Consider the following 25,996-nt stretch of genomic DNA (forward strand, 5'->3'; position numbering starts at 1 on the left):
TGGAAGTTGGAGAGCAGCTGTTGTTAATGTAGTCCCCTCTGCAAATCGTGCAAATATGTAGAGTGAGCTCTTTGAGATAACAAAAATATTTATAACTACACATCGGATTACAGTACGGAAATATGCTTGTTCAGTATTTTTTAAAATGCCGTCTGATGATATCACTGTTGATTCCCGCCCCCCCCCCCCCCTTCCCTCTCCCCCCCTCCCACGTGCCCCAACCCCATGAGGTGGGGCGGGGAAGAAGCCTTGAATTCTTAAACAGAAACATCCTTTTTTTGTATTGTAGATTCGCATTCCACGGGAAAATGCATAATTTTTGTATGTAACACTTTTGTCGTTGGACGTATGGTGCTTAATCGACATGTAACACAGTCGTGTTCAAAAACGGTTATTATCTCAAGAAAAAGAAAAATAAATTTGCTTGAGGTGTGTCCTCTCATCTGAAACCGACGGGATGCTGTCGTGAGGTGTGTCTCTACTTCTCGCCAACGGGGTAATTGTTTGTTAGGATTGCTTCACAGTAAGTACTAAAAAATGTCGCCATCCACTTTGGTGCATATATTTATCCGCACATGGGTGATTCGACACAATTGACAAATATTTCCGATGTAAACTGTTGCATTAGTGTTAACGCCGAATCATGTTATCGTGTATTGTCTGCGCTTCAAAAACTTTGCTCCTCAACTAACCCACCAAACAATAGTCAGGTGAAGTAAGATCTGGCGATATTATAGGTCTAGATATAAGACCGCCTCTTCCGGTCGATTGCCGATTGTACACGCGATCTAGTACTTTGCGTGCTGCTACAGAAAAAAGTGCTAGACAACCACCAGGTTGAAACGACAAAATATGGTTCAAATGGCTCTGAGCACTATGGGACTTAACTTCTGAGGTCATCAGTCCCCTAGAACTTAGAACTACTTAAACCTAACTAACCTAAGGACATCACATACATCCATGCCCGCGGCAGGATTCGAACCTGCGACCGTAGCGGTCGCGCGGTTCCAGACTGAAGCGCCTAGAACCACTCGGCCACTCCGGCCGGCTTGAAACGACACTTTGTCGCAAGTCTGCAGGCAATACGGGAATTTGTCCTCAAAGGATTTTCGATATTTATCACCATTTAAGGTGCCATCGATAAAGGAAAGAGCATTGAGTCTGTCATCATCATCATCATCATCATCCACATACTGGTTTCTGCAGAGAACATCCTTCACTGGTACAAACAAATGGAAGTCGGAATGTGCGAGTGCTGGCTGTAGGGTGAGTCAGCAAGATCACTCCAGTGAACTTTTGTGAGGTCTTCTAAGGTGCACAGACTTGCCAGACGTCCAGTTGATCAGTGACGTGCTTGATTGTGATCCGTCGATAACCTCGAATGAGACTGTCCGCACGCTCCAACACTGCAGGAGTCACAGCTGTGTGCGATCGGCGGGCAGGCGGGATATCATACAGGTTGCGATAATGACAGACCTACGAATATCTGCGATGCTCTGGTATTCCGTCAATTCAATTCAGTGACAGCTCTCTGCTTGGAACACTCCTCCGTTACAGACGCCATTTTGAAGGCTGCGTACAGAGGAACTTCATGAAACTGTAGCGACTTTACTGGCAATATTCCACGATGTCTCAGAATAAATTCTGCATTTTTCAACCAAACTGGCAGAGAAAAAAAAAAATGTGTCGCATTAGTTATTGAAGCGCCTCCCGTATTTTTCGAAAGTCTTGTGCTAACGTAATATGGCTGTGGACATGCAGCCCCATTGTCGTCCAGTGTTTTTTAAGCACCCAGCACAGACAGACGTGCAACAATTGTTTCCGGAGTGCGTGACTGGTGCGATGCGCCAGCTGTTGCCATCTCCTTTTGTGCTGCGCCCTCGAGCTGAACGGCAGGTGTGTGGGTTCGCAGGTGCTGCACAAGTTCCTGACGCCCAAGCCGCGGCGCAACGCGACGGGGGCGGCGGGGGCGGCGGCGGCGGCGGCAGGCACTGCAGCGAACGGCAGCGCGGGGGCGGCGGCGGCGGGCCTGCCTGTCCCCAGGCCCAACATCTCCGACATCCGGCGCAGCATCGAGCGCTACAACGAGATGCAGACCATCCACAACGAGGAGGTGTTCGGGCCCGTTCAGAATGACACGCTCATCATTGTCGTGCAGGCAAGTCAGCAGACTGGATGAGTCCGGTCCTTCTTCTTATCTTCGTTATCATCATCATGAATCATCTTGTTGTTGTTGTGGTCTTCAGTCCTGAGACTGGTTTGATGCAGCTCTCCATGCTACTCTATCCTGTGCAAGTTTCTTCATCTCCCAGTACTTACTGCAACCTACATCCTTCTGAATCTGCTTAATGTATTCCTCTCTTGGTCTCCCTATACGATTTTTACCCTCCACGCTGCCCTCCAATGCTAAATTTGTGATCCCTTGATGCCTCAGAACATGCCCTACCAACCGGTCCCTTCTTCTTGTCAAGTTGTTGCCACAAACTCCTCTTCTCCCCTATTCTATTCAGTACCTCCTCATTAGTTATGTGATCTACCCATCTAATCTTCAGCATTCTTCTGTAGCACCACATTTCGAAAGCTTCTATTCTCTTCCTGTCCAAACTGTTTATCGTCCATGTTTCACTTCCACACATGGCTACACTCCATACAAATACTTTCAGAAATGACTTCCTGACACTTAAATCTATACTCGATGTTAACAAATTCCTCTTCTTCAGGAACGCTTTCCTTGCCATTCCCACTCTACATTTTATAACCTCTCTACTTCGACCATCATCAGTTATTTTTCTCCCCAAATAGCAAAACTCATCGCAAATTCAAATTATTTTCGAAATGGTTGAGGAAAGAAAATAGAAAAAATACGTGACTACCTCTCTGTGACACGAAAATAAGACTTAACGGCTTTAGAAAGCTGCTGATACCTAGGGCTTAGGTGGTCGACAAAATGTTAGAATGTTAATGCAGGAGAAAAAGAATATAGCCCAATTTAATATGGAAATAACTGAAAGTTTATGTTAGAATGAAACTGCTAATGTAATATTAAACTATGTAAGCCTGATGATGGGCTGTGAAAACTGGTTGTTAAACAAAGAAATTTTCTCAGTAGCTCTTTCTGATACTCATAACATACTTCTGACATTAAATCTGTTGGTGCAGCAATTTAAATTTTGAACTTTAACAGCCCATTAACTCATTGTTTTCGAAAAATTAAACTGTAGTAACTCTATACCTATACTAATAATAAAACTGTAAAACAGTCCCATCTGTACACTGAACAGATTTGCCAATAACTAATTGTGGATGATGTAAGGAGTGCAACAGAATACAATAAAACTATTTTTAAAAATTTTGTATGTATGCACAGATAATTTGAGCTTAGCTAGGTGCAACTTACAAGCTTTAGTCCATCAGAATCGGATCACGGGAAAAAGATACTTGAATTTAAAGTTTTAGGAGAATGTTCCGCTTAGAAGTTCGATGTTTACCCCAGTGTCGTGGTCATCACGGTGTAGTGCACCAAACTACCAATCGGTGTTCTGTTCGATTATTTTTTATCTCAGTGACAGAACTACTTTCGGACGCATATATCAGGGACAGAATAAAGCGCCACAATCTTGTCTTTACGAATAAGACCTAACGTTGAACTTACATTCGTACGATATAAGTATTTACTGATTTTGCTTTGTGCGCTGAAAAACTAACGAAACTACTTTTCTCCTTCCGATAAGTTTTATTTATACTTGACTTCTTGATTAGAAAAAAACGAATTTATTGAATTTGCTTAGTGATTTGGGTGGCTACTTATGTGATTTCATTTTGTTTAGAAATAAAAATGCCTAGGAAACATTTGACTCTTTGCCAAGACACTGGAACGGCTAAAAGACTATGGGGTGTAAAGAATCCAGAGAAGATCTTGAGGTGAGAATTGCTGTGGCTTGAGTACATCAGGCTTTAACTCGCTGTTTGGAAACTCCTTCCGAAAGCGAAGGGTGACATAACTGATAGTGTCATGTATTATCTCGCTCCTCACCATACACCATGCATTAAAGTCCTCCTCCCATAGATACTTGGTGCTACCCGTGTATAGCCGAGGCGGGCTGCCTCATAAACTGCTAACACACACACACACACACACACACACACACACACACACACACACACACACGCGCACGCACACACACACACACACACACACACACACACGCACACGCACCTCGTCATGATTGAGATTATATTCCTATTTTTACGAGGGTGATTCAATAATTAAAGAGACAAATTGGTCTTGAGAAAAAAGCGTTTATTTTTACAAAACTACTTTTTCTACTTTTCAACATAATCCCCTTGAACATTTATGCATCTGTTCCATCGGGCTAGAATCTTTTTTATTCCGGCTCCAAAGAACACTTTATCTTGATGTTTGAACGAATTTCCCACAAACTTTTTCACGTCCATGTTGTCCTGGAACCTCTTCCCACGTAATGCCTCCTTCAGTGCACCAAACAAATGTAAATCACTAAGTGCTAAATCAGGAAAGTAAGGGGGATGAGGCAATACTTCCCAGCTCATTTTGTCGATGGTTTCGCCGGTTAGTTGAGCAATATGAGGACGTGCGCTGTCACACCTCCTCTGAGATCCACTTCTCTCTCTCATGACTGGCTTCACCTTGTTTAAAAGCAAATCCGAGTGGTACTGGCTATTCACTGTACACTGCTCTTCGAGATAATCGCAAACAACCGGACCTTCAGCATCCCAAAACACCGACAACATGACTTTTCATGCTGATGGTTGGGTTTTGAATTGTTTCTTGACAGGTGAGTTGGTGTGCTTCCACTCCATGCTTTGTCGTTTTGATTCTGGCTCATAATAGTGAACCCAAGTTTCATCACAAGTTAAAATTTTGTTGAGGGAGTGTGCACCTTCTCTTTCATAACCTTCCTTTAGTTCTGCGCATACTCTCAACCTTGTTTCCTCGTGTAGCCTCGTCAACTCCTTTGGGACCCATCTTGCACGTGTTTTGCGGTACTTCAGCTTGTTACAGATAATGTTATGAACTGTGTCAGTATTAACTTGAACGCTATCAACTATCATTTCCACAGTCACACGGCGGTCGGCACTTATACTGTCATCAATTCCACTTCCAAGTGAGGGAGTTGAAACTGCAAGCAGTCGGCCAGAACGGTGTTCGTCAGTCACTGAGTCGGGACCATTTTTGAATTGCTCTACCCACTTGTAAAAATTTGCACGATTCATACAACGTTCACCATAAACTTTAGACATTCTACAGTATATATTCACTGGTTTCTCGCATTCAGCAAGTAAAAAACGAGAAACAGAACGTTTTTCAACAATGTGGATTTTCGAGCGGACTCGCCATCTTAAAATGTATTTTTGAGGATTTATAAATAAAACAATGTTGGTACATCAGCTGATCAGGGCTCATTCCAGTGATGCCAACTTAAAGCCATAAAAGTATCAAACTTGCCCTACTAAAGGTTTTTTTTCTTCAGATCAATTTGTCTCTTTAATTATTGAATGACACTCGTATATGTCGTCAGGACCATTATAAACCAATAAACCCGCAGTTCTTTAAAGAATCGAAATCCTGTATATAAAACAGCTCTAGATGTCTACTTTAAAAATAAGTTAATGTGTTAAATAGTTGATGTTAAGCACGTAAGCGAGAAAAAGTTTAGAAAAGGTTTGAAATCGTGTTTGAAGTCACTGAGTGTTTCAAAATACTGAATGGGTATAGTCGGGGTGATACGCACGTAATGAGCTACACTGCCTCGAGTCATAGACACAGTTTCTAAATAAAATACTTACGTTGCTGTATAAATCTAACAAGATCATAGCTCTTATGAGTAGATTATCACAGCATTTAAAATCTTTAAATTCGGTCAATAATTGTATGAAATATTAAAAACCAAAACTTCATTGGTCATGGAAGCCTTCAGATAGGCAACTTGCAACTGGAATCGTGAACCACGAACAATCAACTATGAACCGATTTAGTCGGTTAGTAAGTTAGATGACTGAAGCAGTTTCACCACCATAACTACAGTGATGAGCCCGAAACATTATAACCTCCTCTTAATAGCGTGGTAGTTCACTTTTGGAGCTCAATATAGCAGCGATTTTGCATGGTATGGATTTCCGAAAAATTTTGCGCCCATAGTTTGAGACTACGAAGCTGCCGATAACATGCCAGGAATGTTCTACCGGGCTCAGGCCAGGCTTGTTTGATGGTCAAGGCAGCAATGCGAGTCATGTTCCTCAAACCACTGCACCACAATTGTGGCCTTGTCACACAGACATTTATGTCCCTGAAGGATGCTATCGCCGTCAGGGAGACATTAAGCGTGGAGGGATGCAGGTTGTCCGAACTAATGTCCACGTATAGTCCGTAAAAATTAGTTGTGACTTTTGACGTTTGGCTCACCGGGTGGAGACATGACGCCGTTGGCCAGGTAACACCCATGGCTAACCGGCTTTCCCTACCACGCCGCCAGCAGTTCCGTTGGTAATGCGGCACTGTTGCCACGCCATGGAAAAACAATACCACGTGTTGTCGCGCGTAGGGGACACCTATGTTCATTAACTCTCGTTGTAAGTTGATATTTTCTGGCAGTGAAGTGTTCTACATCGTCAGTATGTGAACGAGTGTTTCGTGTTGGCGCTACATTAATAAATAACAGTGGAGTACGTCTGAACAAGAGATTCGTAATAAAAGTGTTCGTCCAAGAACACGTTCACCGGTTGTGAATATAACGTTCTGTTGCAAATATTCCTCCGAATTCGACAATAGTAATTGACAATGCGCAATGCCACCCGATTGTGATGGATGAAGCCCCAACATTGCAGCGGAGGAAAGCGGCTATTTTTTCTCTATGTACAAACAATGTTCGATCGTATAAAGTTGAACCTAGCTTGTATAAGCTGAAGTTAATGGAACCTGTAGTACTGTACAAGCCAAAAACTCCACACTGACAGGTCGTCGAAATGGCTAACGGTAAACAACATAGTGTAGTCAGGCATCCACTGTATCATACTGATTTAAAACTGTATGAGAATATATGGGCCTAAGTGAAAAGTACTGTGGCAAACCAACAAGAAATTTACTCTCAGTACGGTTGACATGCTGACAAAAGAACTCATTGTAAATATTTCATCATAGGACTGGTCTCAAGTCGTCAACCATACCATGAATGTAATTGAGGAGACAGGGATTCATGAAGGACGGTAACTAGCTTTGAGTAATACTTTACTTCTCCTGTTGCTGTGTTAACATTTGCATCTTTTGCCTACACACAGCGGAGTTTATACAGGTATACATCTTACTAACATTCTAACGCAGTTGAAATTGTGGCAGAATCCTAACCCTGTGTGTTATTAAACTAGCAACCGTGGGCGATACATATCAATAATGAGAACGCCCATTCTCAGTATAAAAATAAATGCATTATTTCATTTTAAAAAAATCTGTGATTGCTTGAATATAGCGGTAGATATAGAAGTTTCGCATATTAATCGTATGGAAAAATACTGTTCACTTTGCGTGGTATCATTTGCCAAAATCTTGTTTCGATATCGCAGCTACTTTGAGATACGAGGAATTGATAAATATTTCATTCTGGCCTTTCCACTGGTGAGTACGTTCGTGACGGAGCCCTTTACATACATTCCATTTTCTCGACACTGGAGACACAGATACCCTTCGAGGTTTAAAGAATAATTTAACATGTTATCTAAATTTCATATGCTGCAACATATGACGTAATACACACCTAACGCAAATTCATAGTGATCCCTATTTTTCACTTAAACTTTAAAATTTCTTGCAGTAGTTTATCCAATACCGAAATAACACCATAACGATGATCGTTAACGAAATGATAGGCAATTCATCATAAAGCTATAAGATGTGCGAAGAGTTTATTACCGTATAGTTTCTTTTAAATAATTTGAGAACGCATGCTCTAGACCTCGGGCTATGTTACAAGTCAGTGTTATACCTAGATTGTGAGGAGAGGGATAATTAAATGGCGGAAAATTTACGGCTGTAGGACGGCTTAACATATGGAAAATGAGATTTTCATTATTCACTCACTGTATTTAACATTTATCATTCCTTTAAAATTGCATAACATCTTCAATTAAATACAGTTCAATCACTCGTTCTGACATTTTTCATAATTATGGCACTTTTTAACTGCGAATCCTCTAAGAGCTGTCTTGAATCTTCACGATTCTCTCTCAAGAACCTTGATGTGGTTAGATACGTACAGCAACCAGTAATCAGAGTCGGAACTGCGTCTGCAAAATCACAAGGATTATTAAACATTCTTGCTGTCACTAATTACAAGCAATGTAATTGACAGAGTAGTATTACTAATATTTGCTGTAATGAAAGCCACTGAATGGGGGGATGTTTTACATTTCCAAGAACGATCTCATTTAAATAATTAAGTTCATCGAAACACTTAGAAACAAAACTCTCGTCTGACGAAGACAGTCCGAAGACGCAGTGGCAATTTCTCCATATCTGTTCACAATGATATTTTGGATTATCGTGTTACTGAGCGACTGAAATGTAGTTCAGATACCTGTGAACATAACAATACGTTAGAATTCGTTTTCTAAACACGAACTTTTACGGTATGTATGGCTACTTACATATTAATTACACTGTTAATATTTTCACAATTGTTGCTTTTATACAAAAGTAAAGCCAACAGAAGAACAAATGTAAAATATACTTAGCTACTAATGACCGTTTTGTTGAGATGCAATTTTCTGTGTGAACAAGTGTAACTTTTTCATGCGGTGATAAGTCGCAGGAGTCACAGAAGTCGCAGAAATAGCAGTGGTAGAGTGCGGAGGGATACAAGCCCTGAATTCCTTAACTGCGATTCTTAACTGCAACAAATCACTGTTAAGAATAACAGATACTCAAAAGTAGCATTCACAGAAATTACTGATATCGGAAAATCGCAGTTTAGTCCATCACTACTTCCTTCCACCCGTTCCCTACTGAACTGTCAAAAGTCGCAACTGATTTTAAGCGCACTTATAGTCGACAGCTCTCAGGACGTCTTCGATTACTACCACAGGAAGCTTCGTAACATAACACTGCCCCCAAATGGAGTGCATCCGTTGCACGCTGCATATTTCAACTATCTGCCCCTGTTGGTAGTGTATTCGGGCACGACCGACAACCTGCTGTAACAAGAAATGTGATTCGTCAGACCAAGTAAGACGTTTCCATTGATTTATGATCCAGTTCACACTGTAATCGTAACTGATGAAGGGGTCAACATGGGAACACTTGGGGATCATCTGTCACGGTGCCCTATGTTCAGCAAAGTGCGTTGAATGGTGTGCTCTGAAACACTCCTGCCTGTACCAGGTATGTTGTCAGATCTGCCTCACATTGCCTCCTATTCTGCTTTACACAGCGGGCAAACTGAGCTTTAAGTTCCCCACTTGGCACCTGGGATCTTTGTACACAAATCACTCTCACACTACAAACACTTCATGCTGGTGGACAAAACAGTTCAGTCAGCACTGCAGCCACCATAAACAAGACCTTTCAAAATTCTTAACAGAGGCACACATGCATCTGACATTCTTGATAATGAAAAACCACGACTGTTTCAATCAACCAGTTGAAACTACCATGGGTTCTCTGGGACAACATCATCCCAAATGCCCTGAACAACAGTGACGGTGACTACCAATCACTACCAAATGCAAGGGTGGTCAACACCAATGCAGCACACCCTCTTATCATTATACTTGATCTCAGAGACTACAGCCAGAACATTACTGTCAAACTCGTTGATAACAACCTGTGGCTCACTGACTACAGTGACAACACTCCGGCATGGAACACTGCACACATCTGACAGCTTGATGACCATATGCATACGCTATCCAACGGCATTGATTGTGCCTCCATATCATCCCGCCTTTCAAAAGATGGCGTCCTCACCACCACCTACCTGAGGGTACTACTGAGATTGCCGACTGCACCCCGTCGCAGGATGGGGCAGATCCTGATGCAGAGGTAATCCCAGTGCTACCACTCCCGTCATTTCCAACAGCACTACAAAGTTCCCAGTTTGGTTTCAGCAGGCATCTTGCACACCATTCGCTACTCTATACAGAACCAGTGTTTTACATGACACGACTATGATAAATGGTCCAGCTGTGTTTTGCATTGCAGCCAGCCAGGACTCATCTAGTCAGGTATACCTGTGCATGCCAAACCAGCCAGATGATGAAGCCATTCACATCTCCCCTTCAGTGCTCCACACTATGAGAGGTGTCTCCACAGGGATATCGACATTAGTTCCTGGAGCTCAGTGTTCAGCCGCACCTCACATGGTGAACAGACGCTGGCCAGGGTACTGGTGGTTACCACACATATGTGTCTGGACTTCTACACATGCTTTATCCACTTTATAAAGCTTTCCCCTTCCGCCAGTTCCACCGTTCCGATGATCTGCATCTCCGCTTTCACTGCCATTGAGGTCTTCGCTGTTATCTTTGCAAGGAACCCTTACAAGGTAATATCACCCAGATCAGGTGAACCAAGGTTTTTTAACGATGTGTTACTCCTCCCCCCCCTCCTTTTTCAACCAGGCTTTGAACAGGCTTAGACATAGTTTGTCAAAGTACAATACTTATTTTCTTATTCAATAAGACCAAGGCATCTCTACATCAGGCAATTATGTTGGCACACCTAGTTCCCCAGGCACGACTGGCAGTTGTTGTGGATGCTAGCCAGCAAGCCATTGGTGAAGCTCTGCACCAGCATGCTGAAGGCCATTGACAGCCCCTGGGTTTCTCCTCCCATAAACTTACATTGTCACAAGTTAAATGGGGTGCTTACGATAGGGAATTGCTGGCAGTTTATAAAGCTGTCAGACATTTCTGACCACAAGTGGAAGCTTTTGCCTTCAGTAGGAACATGGATGGCTGCTCACCATACCAATTTGTTGTTGTTGTTGTTATTGTCTTCAGTCCTGAGACTGGTTTGATGCAGCTCTCCATGCTACTCTATCCTGTGCAAGCTGCTTCATCTCCCAGTACCTACTGCAACCTACATCCTTCTGAATCTGCTTAGTGTACTCATCTCTCGGTCTCCCTCTACGATTTTTACCCTCCACGCTGCCCTCCAATGCTAAATTTGTGATCCCTTGATGCCTCAAAACATGTCCTACCAACCGAGCCCTTCTTCTAGTCAAGTTGTGCCACAAACTTCTCTTCTCCCCAATCCTATTCAATACCTCCTCATTAGTTACGTGATCTATCCACCTTATCTTTAGTATTCTTCTGTAGCACCACATTTCGAAAGCTTCTATTCTCTTCTTGTCCAAACTAGTTATCGTCCATGTTTCACTTCCATACATGGCTACACTCCAAACAAATACTTTCAGAAACGACTTCCTGATACATAAATCTATATTCGATGTTAACAAATTTCTCTTCTTCAGAAACGCTTTCCTTGCCATTGCCAGTCTACATTTTATATCCTCTCTACTTCGACCATCATCAGTTATTTTACTTCCTAAATAGCAAAACTCCTTTACTACTTTAAGTGTCTCATTTCCTAATCTAGTTCCCTCAGCATCACCCGATTTAATTTGACTACATTCCATTATCCTCGTTTTGCTTTTGTTAATGTTCATCTTATATCCTCCTTTCAAGACACTGTCCATTCCGTTCAACTGCTCTTCCAAGTCCTTTCCCGTCTCTGACAGAATTACAATGTCATCGGCGAACCTCAAAGTTTTTACTTCGTCTCCATGAATTTTAATACCTACTCCAAATTTTTCTTTTGTTTCCTTTACTGCTTGCTCAATATACAGATTGAATAACATCGGGGAGAGGCTACAACCCTGTCTCACTCCTTTCCCAACCACTGCTTCCCTTTCATGCCCCTCGACTCTTATGACTGCCATCTGGTTTCTGTACAAATTATAAATAGCCTTTCGCTCCCTGTATTTTACCCCTGCCACCTTTAGAATTTGAGAAAGAGTATTCCAGTCAACATTGTCAAAAGCTTTCTCTAAGTCTACAAATGCTAGAAACGTAGGTTTGCCTTTTCTTAATCTTTCTTCTAAGATAAGTCGTAAGGTCAGTATTGCCTCACGTGTTCCAACATTTCGACGGAATCCAAACTGATCCTTCCCGAGGTCCGCATCTACCAGTTTTTCATTCGTCTGTAAAGAATTCGCGTTAGTATTTTGCAGCCGTGGCTTATTAAACTGATAGTTCGGTAATTTTCACATCTGTCAGCACCTGCTTTCTTTGGGATTGGAATTATTATATTCTTCTTGAAGTCTGAGGGTATTTCGCCTGTCTCATACATCTTGCTCACCAGCTGGTAGAGTTTTGTCAGGACTGGTTGTCCCAAGGCCGTCAGTAGCTCTAATGGAATGTTGTCTACTCCGGGGGCATTGATTCGACTCAGGTCTTTCAGTGCTCTGTCAAACTCTTCACGTAGTATCGTATCTCCCATTTCGTCTTCATCTACATCCTCTTCCATTTCCATAATATTGTCCTCAAGTACATCGCCCTTGTATAAACCTTCTATATACTCCTTCCACCTTTCTGCCTTCCCTTCTTTGCTTAGAACTGGGCTGCCATCTGAGCTCTTGATATTCATACACATGGTTCTCTTCTCTCCAAAGGTCTCTTTAATTTTCCTGTAGGCAGTATCTATCTTACCCCTAGTGAGATAAGCTTCTACATCCTTACATTTGTCCTCTAGCCATCCCTGTTTAGCCATTTTGCACTTCCTGTCGATCTCATTTTTGAGACGTTTGTATTCCTTTTTGCCTGCTTCATTTGCTGCATTTTTATATTTTCTCCTTTCATCAATTAAATTCAATATTTCTTCTGTTACCCATGGATTTCTAGCAGCCCTCGTCTTTGTACCTACTTTATCCTCTGCTGCCTTCACTACTACATCCCTAAGAGCTACCCATTCTTCTTCTACTGTATTTCTTTCCCCTATTCCTGTCAATTGTTCCCTTATGCTCTCCCTGAAACTCTGTACAACCTCTGGTTCTTTCAGTTTATCCAGGTCCCATCTCCATAAATCCCCACATTTTTGCAGTTTCTTCAGTTTTAATCTACATGTCATAACCAATAGATTGTGGTCAGAGTCCACATCTGCCCCTGGAAATGTCTTACAACTTAAAACCTGGTTCCTAAATCTCTGTCTTACCATTATATAATCTATCTGATACCTTTTAGTATCTCCAGGGTTCTTCCACGTATACAACCTTCTTTCATGATTCTTAAACCAAGTGTTAGCTATGATTAAGTTGTGCTCTGTGCAAAATTCTACTAGGCGGCTTCCTCTTTGATTTCTTAGCCCCAATCCATATTCACCTACTATGTTTCCTTCTCTCCCTTTTCCTACACTCGAATTCCAGTCACCCATTACTATTAAATTTTCGTCTCCCCATTCAGACAACTTGAATTCATTGCCCAATTCATGACAGACCTGCAGTATATAAAAGGAGCTGAGAATGTCATGGCCGATTTCCTTATCACAGGGAAAACCCAGACTTTTTGTACTTAAAAAATTGTGATGGCAATTATTTGACAGCATCCATGGGCTGGCTCATCCGAGAATAAACACCAGCATCAAACTAATGACGGACAGATGGATGTAGCCCAATATAAAGGAGGACTGCTGTAGTTGCACAAAAAGTTCTTAGATTGTCAGATGGCCAAGGTTGGATGAGATATGCATAAAGTGGAAGGAGACTTCCCACTTACGACACAATGTTTCACACATGTTCATCTGGACATCATGGGACCTCTATTGCCTTTGGAAGAATACTCACTGCAGTGGACTGCTTCACCATATGGGTGGAGGCAGTTCCATTGTCAGACATTTCCATGGAAATGGTGGCCAGGTATTTTCTTCATTGTGGATCGCACATTTCAGTTGCCCTTTATATGTCACCACAGACCAGGGGCATAAATTCGAACTGATGCTGTTCTCAGAATTAGCCAACCTCCGTGGTTTCCACCATCATCACACAATGGCTAACCACCCAAAAAGCAACTGAATGGTGGAATGCTGTCATAGAACATTAAAAGCTGCTTTAATGTGCCATACGCAGTCTTTGTCATCAGCTTTGCCACTGGTTATGTTGGGCCTTTGTACAGCATTAAAAGCAGATTTAGGAGCATTCACTGCAGAATTAGTTTATGGTGAACCCTGAAGACTGCCCTCAGAATTCTTCACCAATCATACTGGGGCACCACAGACCAATTTGCCTTATGTATTGCAAACGGTGTGCGAGTGTATGGCCAGACGTCACCCATCTGCTGTCTTGAGGCCTGGGGCAGTAACTAGTTTTATGCACACACGTAATGCTATGGACAGATGCTGTCAAGCCGCTGCTGCAGCCCCCATATTCTGAGCCCTGCAGAGTTCTCTCCCGAGATGGACACACCATACATATAGATCAAAATGGCAAGACCCAAGAGGTTTCACTGGAACGTGTCAAACACACACATATGTTACTAACTGAAGAGGATGTACACACTGAATATGCCATGTCACCTTCCACACTACTGGATGTGGATAACACTGTCTCGGAGCCACAAGAGGAAGTAGCACCATCACTGCCAGCACCGGGGGCTGAAGAAGATCAAGCAATGCCTTCAATACACTATAAATACCCCATGCCCCTACATTATCAGTGCTCCACTCTACGTGGGAGGGGGGGAGGGGGAGGAGGAGGAGGAGGAGGAGGAGGAGGAGGAGGGGCTGTGTGGGACTCACCAGAAGAACATCTGTGAATGCACAATGAAACACAGTATTATTTTGTGGCAAAAGGTGCATGGATGATCTGTTTTACTCTTTGATTTTTATTAGTTTTCTTTGTATTGACTTAGATTTTTCAATGTATTGGTGTTTGGGCTTTAGGAAGTTATTGCCTGACTACTACTTTGTATCTCTTTAGCGGACAGAGAGAAGCTTTAGTTGGCTAAAAGCCACTGAGCTTTCCTGACTGACCCATTCTGCTGGTACTGCTACTCTACTGATGACACAATATTTGCTGCCTTCTTTTATACTGGTAGGTCCATCTCCAATGACATCTAGTGGTCAGTCCAATATTACATTAGAGTGAGTGGGTACTTTTGATCATATAGGTTATGTTCATTTCATCATTTATCACATTTCCATTCTTAAACTTTCTTTATTCAACATTCACTGACAGAGCTAGAGCATTTCATTCATTATTCATGACTTTTTCCACCCTTGTTTTCATTGTATTTGTGGCAGCCTTTCCCTACTTGTTTATTTTCCTCTTTATTAATTCTACCCGTAATGCCATTTTTAATGCTGTTGGTCATTGATCTGCAGAATTTTCACTTCACCATAGTCTGTCCTGAATTTTTGACATCCCACCTAATGCTATACCCCTCTTTCTTTATAATACTGAATTTGGCTACTTATCTTCAGTAGTAGGTTATTATCTGATTTTGCATCATCACTTGGACATCATATGCTGCCCTGCATTTTGTTCTAAATCTTTCTCTGACTTGGATTTACACTAATGAGTATTCTTCCAAGTTGTTTAGATAAGTATCCATTCTACCCTGTGATTTGGGGGCAACATATTCACTACAACCAGTAGTAGTAATTACTAAATTTCCTCAGACATTGTCTCTTTTTAGTACTGTCAGCTTGTGATGTGAATAAGCAAACCTATACAATGCTGTTGCTGTCATTTTGTAAGAAAGTAAACACCACTGTGTTACCCATTTTGCTGTTCACAACCACAACAATGTTATGTTACATAATACACTGGTAACATTCTTACTTCACAACACCCATCTGACCAGATGTCTCTTTATTATTTCCATTTCACTCCACTAACCTTTACTATTTCCAACTGCAGTCAATCCAGAGTTTGTGATCACCACTATATAGCTTTCAGTTTTCTAATCTAACACACATCAACATGTACAACACTAGCCATACATGCAATTGTCGTGAAAATACCCCAATCCCCTTCCTTGAGCACGTCTGTCTTGGAGAACGGTATGGCTGGTAGTTTACTTCAAACCTTTTGACAAGGTAGTGGCCATCCAGATATCATTGTGAAAAACTAAAAATCCAGTGAAGAAGTGGAGTCACTTTTGTATCCTTAATATAGTTTATTTCATTGCATTATGGATATCAAATTGACTGAGCATTGATAACTATCCCCCCATCCTTAGTGGTAATTACCCATGTGACAGGAAAGAGGATATCTTGAGTATCTGCCCCATTGATCTATATGCCTTTGATGTGGCTGTAGCACAATGTGTAAGATTTCCTATATTAGAAGTCATTCCTCATGAGAAAGATTATTTTTATTGAAAATATTAGTTTTGATTGTGACCAAGTGGAACTGTATGTGTAAAAACTCATTTATATCTAAAAACAAAGATGATGTGACTTACCAAACAAAAGTGCTGGCAGGTCAATAGACACACAAACAAACACAAACATACACACAAAATTCAAGCTTTTGCAACCAGCGGTTGCTTCTTCAGGAAAGAGGGAAGGAGAGGGAAAGACGAAAGGATGTGGGTTTTAAGGGAGAGGGTAAGGAGTCATTCCAATCCTGAGAGCAGAAAGACTTACCTGAGGGGGGGGGGGGGGGGGGGGGGAGGACAGGTATACACTCGCGCACACACACACATATCCATCAGCACATACACAGACACAAGCAGACATTTGTGAAGGTAAAGAGTTTCACAAATGTCTGCTTGTGTCTGTGTATGTGCGGATGGATATGTGTGTGTGTGCGAGTGTATACCTGTCCTTTTTTCCACCTCAGGTAAGTCTTTCCGCTCCCGTGATTGGAATGACTCCTTACCCTCTCCCTTAAAACCCACATCCATTCGTCTTTCCCTCTCCTTCCCTCTTTCCTGAAGAAGCAACCGCTGGTTGCAAAAGCTTGAATTTTGTGTATATGTTTGTGTTTGTTTGTGTGTCTATCGACCTGCCAGCACTTTTGTTTGGTAAGTCACATCATCTTTGTTTTTAGATATATTTTTCCCACGTGGAATGTTTCCCTCTATTATATTCATATCATTAATAAAAGCTCATTTAGAAATACAATGACCAAATGTTCTCATCTCTGTTGCAGGTGCACACAAGGATTATTTACCTGAGGCATCTAATTGTCAGCCTTGCACAAGCAAGGGACATAGATACTGTACTGTTAATCTTCAGTCATGATTACTATGATGAAGAGATTAATGAGCTTGTGCAGAGCATAGACTTTTGCAAAGTCATGCAGATTTTCTACCCTTTTTCCATACAGACACATCCAAAGGAGTTCCCAGGAGAATCCCCAGGGGACTGTCCACGCAACATAAAGAAAGAGCAGTAAGTATAGTACATTTTTACCCCAAATCTTAACACTCATTCCTACCTTGTATCTGTTGTACTGTTACAATTAGAAAACAGCAGATACGGTCTAATTATTCCTTTTTGTGTGAGCTACAACAGATTATGTGATATGTTGTTTCAAAATATTTATGCAAATATAAAATTACATAACTTGAGCACAAATTGATCTCACTGGCCATGTGTGTAACAAGCTAAACTCGCTATTTTTTGCTCCTACAAGTATTCCCTAATTCCACCTTACACACCCATGAAAATATGTGAATGCATTTACTCTGTGAATGAAACACTGTCTTATGTTCGAAATTAAGCATTTACCCTACACAAAAGTCAGTCACATGGCAATAAACACAGACAGTAATGACAAATCCTTCACAATTATTTTAAAAAAATACATTTTGCCTGTGGTTCTTAGTTTATCTGAAAAGTGTTTACCAATAAAACACACACACACACACACACACACAATATTGAAGATATCAAGCTGAGAAAAAGTAAAGTAATTTTGTTCCCCTAAGTAAGGTCATGCTAGTTGACTAACATTAAAACATTTTGCAATTTGCAACTATTGTGTTTTGTAAACTAGAGTTCTGGTTTAAACAGCATTGAAACACTCACTACATTTTGATACTGTTCTACAGTATAACAGCCCTAGCTTACTGGGAAGTTCATTTGCTGGCTTAATCTCTATATACAAAAAGACAATGGACTGACTGACTGACTGACTGACTCATCGTTGCCCAGCCCAAACCGCTAAGGACAGAAACTTGAAATTTGAAGGAGGTATGGATCTTATATTTTAGGCAACGTTTACGAAGGGATTTTTCATAATTTCAACCCTAAGGAGGTGAAATAGGAAATGAAGTTTTCATTTTAAAAAAGTAACTATTAAGGCAAGTTTGAAGCTAGACTTACAAAAATTAGTATTTGGTTTCTCAGTCAGAAATAAAGAAATCTGTGTTTCACCATTTTTGGAAAATTAACTCTAAGGGAGTGAAATAGTGGGTGAAAGCTTTTTTGAAAATATCTCATTATTAAAGAACTACTAAAGCATTTTTAGAGCTACATCTGTGAACATTGGTATCTGACTTCTTGGTTACAAATTTAAAAAAATATGTGTTTCAGTGTTTCTGAAAATTAAACCCCTAAGGAGGCGAGATTTTTTTATGAAAATATTTTATTACAAAAGCATTTTTAAAGCAAAATCTACGAAATTTTAAATTTGGCTTCTCTGTTACAAACAAAAAATAAGTATTTCACTGTTTTTGGAATTTCAAACCTTATGGGGGTTAAATGGAGGATGAAAGGTTTTATGGAAATATCTTTTAAGCTAAATATATGAAAATTTGTATTTGGCTTCTAAGACACATGCATGTCATGTTTTTGGAAATTCAACCCCTAAGGGGGTTGAAACATTTTGTGAAAATATTTTTTTGTGAAAGCATTTGTAAAGCTAAATCTTTGAAAACTGGTATTTGAATTCTTGGTTGAAAATAAAAAAAAAAATATTTGTTTCAGTGTTTCTGGAAATTTAAGCCCTAAGAGAGTACAATAAGGGATGAAAATTTTTAAGGAAATATTTCATTACATTAAAAAATTTTAAAGCTAAATTTATGAAAATTAGTATTTAATTTCTCAGTTGAATATAAATAAATATTTGTGAGTGGGTGAAAGTTGCTATGGAAATATCTTCACAAGAAAGCAAAAGTTATGTTTAACAAAAACTTCAGACTCCGCTACCAGAAGCACATTTTGATCAGAAATACATTGGAAGAGACCATACATATATGGCCTTATTTAGCATGAAAAGCTTAGAAAGTTTTTCAATTTGTGAACAAATAAAAATTCAATTAAAAAAAAAACATATCTCTGCAAGCCATACAGTCCATGCGAGTGAAGCAGTGGGTGCTAAGCTAGTATATGCAAATGGAAAAATGACAATGAACAAAGTGGAGAAAATCGCAGTTCAATTACTGTGATAATGCAAATACCAGACTGGAACCAACATTGATAATATGTTTATCTCTAGTAGTCCTGTAGAGGTATATTTGTGAAATGTAAGTGGAAAAGGATTTTCCAGATTTTACTGATTTCTCCATTTTTTATTGATGAAAAAGGCTAAATTTTAAGATCTCAGATGGGGGAAGAAGCTTTTATCTCAAATGATTTGGGTGATGTCATGTAAATTATAAATACCAGTGGATAGACAGGTGTTTAAACCTCACTCCTTCTGAAAAAACATATAGTGTCCCAAACAATCAGGCAGCTTCAGTTCTTATTTAGGGACTGTTGCCTGTCTTGTGGGGGCTCTTGTCATAAAACAGCTGTTATAATGAGAGTTTTATCATAACAGGAGAGCTCTTGGGTGTGTTTGCGAGAAAGTCATATTACATTATTCGAGGCAATCAGGGGAATAATTTAGTTTCACTTGTGAATTTTGACACTTTATGAATGGAGAGTATGTTGGTTTAATTTTTTATCGAACCACAATTTTAGAGTACTGATCTGAACAATTTATCATTCACTGCAACAGTTGCCTATCAGGGGTAAACACATAGAATGAGGGTTGCCCACTTCTTTAATCTTCTAAGAAATTACATAATCATTCAAATTCCTTGTAACAGTTTCTCAGGAAAAAGGCATATACTTTTAAATGAATTGTAGCATTCATTATTCAGTAACAATGTTGAAGCAAGTGTATATGTAATACTCCATGCAACGTACCTTTTCATAGTTAGTTACATATTTAATTATTTATATCTAAAAACAAAGATGATGTGACTTACCAAACAAAAGTGCTGGCAGGTTGATAGGCACACAAACATACACACATGTTTGTGTTTGTTTGTGTGTCTATCAACCTGCCAGCACTTTCGTTTGGTAAGTCACATCATCTTTGTTTTTAGATATATTTTTCCCACGTGGAATGTTTCCCTCTATTATATTCATATTAAATTATTTGTTTTTATTCAGTCCCATAGATTAAATGAGTACAGTGTGTGTATTTTCCTATAGACAGGAACACATGATTTATATCATCTGAATTTTCTTAATGTTGCATTTGTACTTCACAAAGTTTTAAGAGTGACTTATTGTGAGTAATCTACATTTATTTTCTATTTTCTGTTTTTCTATTTAGTTTCTACTGAATTAACAAAACATTTTTCTTCCTTACATGTATTGTGAAATTATAGCCTGGTGAAATGTTAACTAAGAAATGAGAAAAATAATTCATTTAATTCTTAATGTTTATTTCCATACAATATGGAAAAAGTATTATGATGTCATGTCACTATGAAGTTAAAAAATTTGTTCATTTATTTCCTACCAGGGCCAAGGAAATGATGTGCAATAATGCTTTATACCCTGACTTATATGGCCACTACAGAGAAGCAAAATTCACTCAAACAAAGCACCACTGGTGGTGGAAAGCAAACAGGGTGTTCAATCAGCTGGATGTTACAAGAAATCATACAGGTATGCTGCACACACAAGAGTCAGCACTGAAGAGCTAAACTACAACTTTCAGATAACAGTTACTTATGAGAGAATAGACCTCTGAACTTTTTGTGTAGGAATGTTTCAGGTTAACTATGTGCATTGTTACAGGGATGGTGTTGTTCCTAGAGGAGGATCATTTTGTTGCTGAAGACTTTATTCATGTCATGCATCTCATGGAAAGAACTTGTAAAGTCAGTTGTGACAGGTGCAACATTCTTTCCCTTGGCACGTACCTGAAAACCTACAATTATTATGGAGATTCAAAGAAAGTAAGAAATATTTGTTTACAAGTTTAAATTGTTAAGAATATTGTTGATAAATGAATATATTTGCATCCTCTATCAGAATATTTGTTTATGTATTAAATCTGGATCATTATATGTGGTATCCCAACTTAGCTAGAAATACATTGTTTCACTGACCTGGAATCAACTGACCATATACTCAAAACATTTGAACCTGGTAGTATTTCAAGTGGCATTTTATTGTCAAGTGGCATTTTATTGTCAATGAAATGTGAATACATAAATTGCCAACTGAGAGCAGGGAAATACCAGATTAGTTGCATTATACTTACAAACATTTTCAAAGGTTGTAGAAACCATTGGATCAGCTGGAAATGTAATGGTAAAAGTTTATTGGGGATCACTTGCTATGATGTAGATCATTTCCCTAAAATAAAAGTAAAAAGGCTAACAATCTGTAATTTGGCTCCATATTGTACAATGGAGACTTTACAAAAAAGTAAAATCACTTATAAAGACAAAGATTCACTTTCAGACACAAGTACAATGCACCCATGTGCGTTGAGAAGAGTTTCAACAAATACTGACAAAAACCTCACAAAACTACAACATTATTTCTTGATCTTGATATTTCATCTCTTATGAGAACTTCATTTTTAAAACAAAAACCTGCAAAACAGAGTAGCTGTATTTTTGTGAAACTGAAACAAGACGGAAAAATGTAGATCAATATGCATTCTTAATACCCTCTTTAAAACTGCATTTATATTCTCCTGATATTTTTTATGCTAATCTATTCCTGTGCTAGTCCTTTTATTCATATCTCTTACTCTGATCAACTTGGCTGCCCTTACTACATGTCTACAAAATGTATTCACATATTACTTAATTACTTCATCTTGTACATACAGTACCTCTACACATTTGTCAGTCTTTCAACTATTTTGGTAATAGCCTTCATTTTTCCTAACTTAAGATTATCTGCTCATGTTTGCATGCATACTACATCCAATGTGCTCAACAATCTGTGTGATATGTACTGGAATTGGGCTACAGTCAGAATTTATTTCCTATTCTGGTCCTTTTGGTGACCAATATTGGATAGTTCAGTATAGGTCCCATTAATTTCTTACTTCTTTGGTAAGGTTTTCCTGTGGACTTCCTTTCTCAAATATTCCTTGCAGTATATCCTCAGTTAACATAATAGTTTAATATTTCAGTATTTCAAGTGCTTCAGTTTCCTCTTTTTCCAGTACTCTTGTGGTCTACACTTCAATTTCAAATGTGCAGTTTTTGAGCATTGAAACTTTTTAAAAAGAATATGTACAATTAATAATTAAACACCTTGAAGTACAACTTAAAAGACAGTGTTAAACTCTCCACCACAGATTGTGTTGCAGCAATAAGTGCCCCATGTCAAGTAGACTGGAGACACTGCCATGTGTGTTGTGTTACTCTTTCTTGCTGAAGAACACATCTGATTCCAGGCACCTAGAATGTGCTGGTTTTATGCTGTCAAAAACCACAGACAAATGAAGGTCTTAAATATCATGTTTCATTAGGAGGCGATGTACAAAGAATCTAAAATTTTATTATTTAAAGTTTCTCACAAAAATTCAGAAACAGTTTACCAGGTATAATTATTTTTAAATCATTACTTATAGACATGCTGAATACAAGATGGCAAGAATCAACATGTTACCTTCAGTTTATTCAGAAGAGCATAGTATGTAATACGTGGCAAATTTTCATAGTGTAAAAGAGCTTCTCACTCACCTACTTACTGTTTAAAGTCAGATAAATGAATTATCCGACTACCTAAAATATTTTAATATTAAATTTTGTAATTTGGAAGTAAGTATCTTGTATATGTTTCCACATATACTTTGTTCTATTTGTTTCCTGGTTCAACTGGACTGGGGTATGTCAATCTAAACCACAACTTCACAATTTTGATTATCTAAATTTTGCGTGACCAGTTATCAGTCAAACTGCCCTCTTTGTTATCTTTTTTTTTTCCAGATGTTCATTAACTCTTATATTTCCCACAGAAAATGTTATTTCTAACAAAGTATTTAGTGTGAAACAGGTTACTAATACTAGAAATATGTATTTCATGTTGCAACTTTGTTTACAATGTATTGAATGAGAGCTTCTTAGTTTCTGATATATTTAAGCTGGTGGAAGTTGATAGACTGCAGGCCAGGACTGTTTTGTGTGCAGCTGTAGGCAAAATTGCTGATGTAACAATACAATACTTGAGCATAACATAGCCACTACCAAGTGAATGCCATGGTGTCCCCTGTCAAGATAGTAAGCACAAGTGTAGTGCCATAGCTGTATGAGGTAAGGGCAGCATGTGTACCCCTGCACCACCACTATTCCCATTGTTGTCTGTGTGTTGGGCTTGGGTAAGTGGAGCTGGCTTTCTCTGCTCCACAACCACCCCCCCCCCCCCCCACCCCCCAAAAAAAACTCATTCAACATGTCTTGAACAAACTGCACACAGTCAACCAGTAGTATGCTCTGGTGTAATCTTTGTAAGAAACTTGAGTGTGTGTTTCGCACATATATTTTCCACATGTGGAAAAATATATATAAAAAATACTTAAATAAAGCATAAGATTCAGTACAGTAATTGCCAAAAACCTTCTGATCTGATGAATATACAATGTATTGAGTCTCTAGATATGAATTAGGCAACTCAGTTGCTTGCTTTAAGGATTTATTAATACAACTTCTTTCATTACTTCTGCTGTATTTTTTTCAATTTTAATCTTCAGCATGTCAATCCCTCCTTCCCTCTAATCTTCGCCACTTGCTTAGAATGTCATTGTTTAATTTTCTACCTGTAATTACTCCTCTTTTGTTTAATAGGTAATTCATCAAGATCATTTAATTTTTCTTACAAGCATTCCTATCCATGAATCAAAAAGACAGGGCCATCAGTGTACCTTAAGACTGATGAAATGGCTACTTCACTTACTGCTCATGTTCTGAGATATTCTGTCGTGTACTTTGTTTCCTATTATAGCAATTAACCAGGAAGTTTACTGCACTTAATTCAGGACAATTGTAAATTAATGCCTCTTGGATACATAGAACACACACAAATTTTGAGAATAGAATGAACAAATCTGCATGAGTGTATTTTAGCATAAAAGCTGCACTCTGCCATAGACAGAAAGGATGAGACTGTCGTTCTTCAACAACAAGTTCAGTTGGGAATCAAAGGTCAATCTGCTTTTGAGATTACTTTCCAGTTTGTCTCAATCTGTTTTGGTTCCAGAGTTGTTCTGCTTAAAATTAGAACACACACAATTTCTAAGCTAAATGGTACTCCGGTAAAAGACTTCCTTTTTGCCAAGATACATATGTCAAATTATAATAGGATATTAAAACTGGTTTCAAATTAAGTTTAATGATACATTAAAATAAATATAATGCATAAGAAAAGTAATTTGTACATTGTGATTTAGGACATGCAAGTCCAATAAATATAATACATATTCTTAAGTGCTATGAAATTCAGCAAGAACATTCCATCACATCACATGACAGTGCTCATGTCATATAAGAACATTAAACAATATTGATTATATACCTGAATTTTATGAGTACATAATATTACATAAATATAACCACATAAATAAACAATATTAAATAGATATATAAAATTGTAGATTTTATTTTGCTTGAATCACTCAGTGTTTGCTTAAGGAATGCATATCATGTAAATAAGTGTATGGTGAATACCCTAGTTGCGCAGCATCAGTTGTTAATCATATAAGGTTTGCAGTACTATATTGACTGATCAAATGACTACTGTAATCTCCTGTTATCCCTGGTAATAATGTTTTTTACATATAGGAGTGCATGTGAATGATTGCAAGACTAATTTCATCTTAACATTTTGAACAATTTCATTTTATTTCCGCATTTAAAAAAATGAAATTTCTTCTCTTTTGTTGATAACATAATATAAAGTGTTACTTATGGAAACTGCTTAAATGTAGAACACAAGGAATGCTTTTACCTGCAAAAGTTGAGTCTTCAAAATTAAAACCAATAAGAATTTTTTTATTGGCATTTCAAGACCTAAGACAACAGAAAGCCACTAGTAAGCAGGACAACTATTTTTTATGAACTGAGAGGTTTGGACAGGGGGAGGGGGAGACAAGAGAGTTTACTGAAGAACCGGTTTTTAAAAAATAAATAATATTCTTTAACTCCATTACTTAAAACATGTTGGTTACATGAAGTAATATAATACTTCTGTTTCAACCACAATAGTATTACAATATTTTCTATTGACAAATCCAGGGAAACATGCACAGTTCTGTAATACACAGAACAGTCAGTAATGGCCCTTCATTATTCCATTGATACTGCAACTAACATATACCACTAACCTGCTGTGAATCACAAGTCAAGAGAGTGAGGGGAGATGACAAATACTCAGTAGCAATGCTAACTTCATTCCAATAGTTTTGTTTTGGATATTTTCATGCCATGTAATTTCTGCTCTGACTTCTTACAGTATCAGTAATTCAATAAGTGTTGTGTGTACTACTCTGGGAAACTTTGGTTTTGGATGAAACTATGTTTCACCACTAGTGCTTGACTTCTTGTTCTTTTTTATACACATCTTAATATAATGATTTCCAGTTCTATAATAAAATTGTTGTATTGATATGTGTTGTGCACTTTATGTTAAGCTTCCTTCAGCTTTTAATAGTGACACAATATTTTCAAACTTTGCTTGCAAACTGCTTTTTTGTGTTAGAATTTTTTTAAATCTATTGCA

At 38.8% G+C, this 25,996-nt stretch overlaps 1 protein-coding gene across 3 annotated transcripts in view; it reads left to right on the forward strand.

Annotated features, from left to right (window-relative positions):
• The window catches only part of LOC126268149 (alpha-1,6-mannosyl-glycoprotein 2-beta-N-acetylglucosaminyltransferase), a 429,035-nt gene that overhangs the window by 373,861 nt on the left and 29,178 nt on the right, over positions 1–25,996 (forward strand). For all 3 annotated transcript variants that reach the window (XM_049973686.1, XM_049973688.1, XM_049973687.1), the window contains 4 exons: positions 1,913–2,158; positions 17,181–17,422; positions 20,775–20,920; positions 21,053–21,213. In XM_049973686.1, the coding sequence (XP_049829643.1) occupies positions 1,913–2,158; positions 17,181–17,422; positions 20,775–20,920; positions 21,053–21,213 (795 nt within the window). The remainder of the gene's footprint in view (positions 1–1,912; positions 2,159–17,180; positions 17,423–20,774; positions 20,921–21,052; positions 21,214–25,996) is intronic.

The sequence above is a fragment of the Schistocerca gregaria genome, chromosome 4 (genome assembly GCF_023897955.1).
Source record: "Schistocerca gregaria isolate iqSchGreg1 chromosome 4, iqSchGreg1.2, whole genome shotgun sequence".
Lineage (NCBI taxonomy): Eukaryota > Metazoa > Arthropoda > Insecta > Orthoptera > Acrididae > Schistocerca > Schistocerca gregaria.